The 5000-nt window shown below is 44.8% G+C and overlaps 2 protein-coding genes across 4 annotated transcripts in view; both read left to right on the plus strand.

Annotated features, from left to right (window-relative positions):
• The window catches only part of prdm15 (PR domain containing 15), a 14193-nt gene extending 11522 nt beyond the window's left edge, over positions 1-2671 (plus strand). For all 3 annotated transcript variants that reach the window (XM_047804562.1, XM_047804563.1, XM_047804564.1), the window contains exons 22-25: positions 768-943; positions 1034-1114; positions 1270-1461; positions 1607-2671. In XM_047804562.1, the coding sequence (XP_047660518.1) occupies positions 768-943; positions 1034-1114; positions 1270-1461; positions 1607-2149 (992 nt within the window). In that variant the 3' untranslated portion in view covers positions 2150-2671. The remainder of the gene's footprint in view (positions 1-767; positions 944-1033; positions 1115-1269; positions 1462-1606) is intronic.
• Positions 2672-4665: 1994 nt separating this feature from the next.
• The window catches only part of tbl2 (transducin beta like 2), a 7512-nt gene continuing 7177 nt past the window's right edge, over positions 4666-5000 (plus strand). Inside the window, exon 1 of the mRNA XM_027158571.2 lies at positions 4666-4862. Within this exon, the coding sequence (XP_027014372.1) occupies positions 4736-4862 (127 nt within the window). The 5' untranslated portion in view covers positions 4666-4735. The remainder of the gene's footprint in view (positions 4863-5000) is intronic.

Genomic DNA, 5000 nt, shown 5'->3' on the forward strand with positions numbered 1-5000 from the left:
CCTAACCTAACCTCACCTCACGTCACCTAACCTCACGTCACCTAACCTCACCTCACGTCACCTAACCTAACCTCACGTCACCTAACCTCACCTCACGTCACCTAACCTCACCTCACGTCACCTAACCTCACGTCACCTAACCTCACCTCACGTCACCTAACCTCACCTCACGTCACCTAACCTCACTTCACGTCACCTAACCTTTCTTCACGTCACCTAACCTTACCTCACGTCGCCTCACGTCACCTAACCTTAACCTCACGTCACCTAACCTTAACCTCACGTCACCTAACCTTAACCTCACGTCACCTAACCTTAACCTCACATCACCTAACCTTAACCTCACGTCACCTAACCATAACCTCACGTCACCTCACGTCACCTAACCGTCACCTCACGTCACCTAACCTTACCTCACGTCACCTAACATCACTTCACACCACCTCATGTCACCTCACGTCGCCTCATGTCACCTCATGTCACCTAACCTTACCTCACGTCGCCTCACGCCACCTAACCTTACCTCACGTCACCTCATGTCACCTCACGTCACCTAACTTTACCTCACGTCACCTAACCTTACCTCACATCACCTCACCTCACGTCGCCTCACGTCACCTAACCTTACCTCACATCGCATACTGTTTAGTTCAGTAAATTTGTCTGAGGTGCACAACATCACAGTGTGAGAGAATGTTAAACATTAAACACATTGTGTGTGTGTGTGTGTGTGTGTGTGTGTGTGTGTGTGTGTGTGTGTGTGTTAGTTGGGAAGACGTGGTCATGCTCAGTGTGTGATAAGAAGTACGTGACGGAGTACATGCTGCAGAAACACGTCCAGCTAACACACGAGAAGATTGAGGCTCAGAGCTGTCACATGTGTGGCACTAAAGTATCCACACGAGCCTCCATGAACAGACACATACGCCGTAAACACCCTGAGGTACACACACACACACACACACACACACACACACACTTAACTGTGATCCTCAGGTGTGTGTTTCAGTTTCTTTTGTTTCCCGTGCTGTAGGTGGTGACAGTGAGGGTGGAGTATTTAGATGATCTTCCAGAAGCTGCAACAATTGATGCCTCATCCATCAGCATAGCACATGTGTGTGTGTGTGTGTGTGTGTGTGTGTCTGTGTGTGTGTGTGTGTGTGTGAGCATGGCATAGCTAAACATTATTTTATTTTTGTATTGTTCATTGTAGGTCAGCAAAGTGTCTGTGTGTGTGTGTGTGTGTGTGTGTGTGTGTGTGTGTTTCAGTCTCCTCTCTCCACAGTAAAAGCACACAGGAACTCGAGCCCCATGAAAAAGAAACACAAGCTGCAGGAGTCGATTCTCTCAGATTCAGTTGAATATGGAGAGATAACAAGAAAAACCAGCGAGTTCACCACGACGACAACAACCACGGCAACAGGAGACGAGACCAACTCGGCCGTGCAGAACCTACAACAGGTGACGCGCTCGTCCGGTTTCTGTCGGTTTATACGAATCGTTTTTATCCACGAAAAATCTTCATAAGAATCATTCATTCAAATTTTTATCATTCTGGAAAATCAATTCGATATAAAACCGTTGATCTCTACTCTGCCCCCTACAGGTGGTAGTGTTAGCTGACCCTACTGCCCCACCCACCACCTCCGTCAGTCTGACCAACATCAGGGTGACTCCCATCAACACAGCACCTCAGTCAGCACCTCAGTTCACCAGTCTGCAGCCTGTCACCGTGGAACGACCTCTGACCCTCGACAGCTCCATTCTCGCTGTGACCTTTGACCCCGTCACTGGCTCCAGCGTGCAGGCGGACGGCGCGAGCGCACAGTCCGTCACTCACTTCATCAACCTCACTACCTTCAATCCCATATCACACCCTCTGGAAGCTTGGAGGTCCATCACCAACACAGAGGCGAGTCACGTGACCACGGACACAAGTCACGTGACCGCCGGGACGAGTCAAGGGAATCACATGACAGCAGCCATGACTGTGGGCGGAGCCCAGAGTGAGCCACAGAACACCCAGAACCCTGAAGCTCAGCTTCCCCAGGATTCGCAGCATAATCTGGGCCAAAGTCATCAAATCCAGCCCCAGGCTTCAGGGCCTACACAGACTCCGGCTGCAGCAGCACAAATGTTCAGCTACTGAGAGCTAAAAACATCATAAATCATAGTTTTGGTCACAAAAGAAGATGAAAATGTAGCAATTATGTTCAGATTAATTCTGGATTATTTTACACTCAGTATTGATGTCTTGAGCTGCATTTCGACCCGAAACCAAAGTTGGATGTGTTTTGTTTTGTTTTTTTGAAAACCGAGGCATGAGTTTAACCCGAGAGACGCAGCAGCATCACCACACACTTTTGTTTCCGTTATTTGGAAAACGAGATGGACGTTAAGTGATTTCTCTGAGAAGAAGAAAAAATGGATAGAAATAAAGACCGTCATCGTTTCACTGGGAAAATCATTTTTAATTTAACTCTATAGTCAATAAACAGGAGGTCTGTAGCAGCTGTTAGGATGTGATTTCATGTCTTGGGGCTGTACAAACTCACACTTTTTTTAATCCTAGTTGAAATAGAACTTTTTTATCCCAAAGTTGTCGTCTCAGTCTTTAAATTAAAGCAGCTTTAAGAGATTTTTAACTATTTCTATAAAGTCGACTTTCTCACCGTGTCGTCTGATTTTCAGTATCATGCAATAAGATTATATTCAGGAGGTAAATTATATTCCTGATTCTAGCACAGTGACGGTGTAAGAGCCCCACACATCACCTACGTCACCACACAACTGCACTTTATTTTTTTAGTTCTTATAATTTTATATATACAATTTACAGTATCTGACAGAAGTGAGTACAATCCTCACATTTTTATAAATACACCTTTTCATGTGACAACACTGAAGAAATGACACTGTTCGTAGACAATGACACGGCTTGTAATACGGTGTACATTTGCTGTCCCCTCAAAATAACTCTGCCATTAAAGTCTAAACCGTTGGCCACAAAACGGAGCGCACCCCTAAGTGAAAATGTCCAAATTGTCAAAAAAACGTGTCAGTATTTTGTGTGGCCACCATTATGCTCCAGCACTGTCACAGGTTGCCGCTAGAGTTCTATTCCACTCCTCCATGACGACATCACGGAGCTGGTGGACGTTAGAGACCTTGCGCTCCTCCACCTTCTGTTAGATGATGTCCCACAGAGTCAGTAGGGTTTAGGTCTGGAGACATGCTTGGCCAGTCCATCACCTTTACCCTCAGCTTCTTTAGTGAGGCACTGGTTGTCTTGGAGGTGTGTTTGGGGTCGATATCATGTTGAAATACTGCCCCGTCTCTGATGGGAGGGGATCGTGCTCCGCTTGCTTGGCATTCATGGTTCCCTCAATGAACTGTACAGCCCCAGACCAAGACACTCCCACCACCATGCTTGACTGTAGGCAAGACACACTTGTCTTTGTACACCTCAGCTTGACATCATCTGAACCAAATACGTATATCTTGGTCTCATCAGACCACAGGACATGGTTCCACTAATCCGTGTCCTTAGTCTGCTTGTCTTCAGCAAACTGTTTGCCGGCTTTCTTGTGCATCAGCATTAGAAGAGGTTTCCTTCTGGGACGACAGCCATGCAGACCAATTTGATGCAGTGTACACTTAGGGGTGTACTCACTTTTGTGGCCAGGGGTTTAGACATTAATGTGTGTGTTGAGTTATTTTGAGGGGACAGAAAATGTACACTGTTATACAAGCTGCACACTTACTACTGTATATTAGAGCAAAGTGTCATTTCTTCAGTGTTGTCACATGAAAAGTGTAATCAAGTATTTATTAATATTCACATATTATAAATGTAAGGGGTTTGCTCACTTCTGTCAGATGTGTGTGTGTGTGTGTGTGTGTGTGTGTGTGTGTGTGTGTGTGTGTGTGTGTGTGTGTGTGTGTCTCAAAAGGCCAGAGATTAGTCCTCCAGCTCTATCTAGTCCACAGAAAGACATAAACACTGATATAAAGGCTAAATGAACAAATCCGTAAATATTATTTAGTTAAAAAGTAAATATCAATTAAACACACACATTTTTAATTGTATAGATTAATTATTAATGAATATTAATGACTTTAGTCATGTTTATATGAAGTTATGTAGTTTTTGTGTAAATGTCCAGTTTAATAGTGATGGTCAGAACCACACACGTCACATGAACACGTGACTTTTATTAATGACGTCATGTGTAACTCAGTAACCTGGAAACTTTACTTACCTCTCAGTCACAAGTGTTGTATAATATGTCTAAAAGAAAGATTTTTATTCACACGCTTTAAATTAGCCAAAGTTTTACTGTAAACATTATAATATACACTATAGTGTTACCTGTTAGTGACGTCACGTGATCCCTATGTGCTACGTAGCAGCATGAGTACTAGTACGCATGCGCGGGTTAGGGAAGCGGAAGTGTTCCATATAACGTTCCTCGGAGTGTCTGGTGTGTGTGTGTGAGAGAGAGAGAGAGAGAGAGAGAGAGAGAGAGAGAGAGAGAGAGAGAGAGAGAGAGTGTGTGTGAGAGAGAGAGAGAGAGAGTGAGAGTGTGTGTGTGTGTGTGTGTGTGTGTGTGTGTGTGTGTGTGTGTGTGTGTGTGTGTGTGTGTGTGTGTGTGTGTAACGTGTGTGTGTAACGTGTGTGTGTAACGTGTGTGTAACGTGTGTGTAACGTGTGTGTAACGTGGCAGACGTGGATATGGAGTTGTTTGCGCTCGTGGCCGTGTCATTGATTATTGGAGCGCTTATTATTTTAGTCGCTGTAGCTGTAAATAAACAGAAATCTAAACAGACTGAAGAAGAGGAGCAGAGCGATAAAGCAGCTGGTAAGTGTGTGTGTGTGTGTGTGTGTGTGTGTGTGTGTGTGTGTGTGTGTGTGTGTGTGTGTGTGTGTGTCTCCTGTTTCAGTGTAACTAAGTCATGCATGTTGAACAGATGCAGTATACTCACTCACACTCACATAC

Source organism: Tachysurus fulvidraco, chromosome 20 (assembly GCF_022655615.1).
Source record: "Tachysurus fulvidraco isolate hzauxx_2018 chromosome 20, HZAU_PFXX_2.0, whole genome shotgun sequence".
NCBI classification, from domain to species: Eukaryota; Metazoa; Chordata; class Actinopteri; order Siluriformes; family Bagridae; genus Tachysurus; species Tachysurus fulvidraco.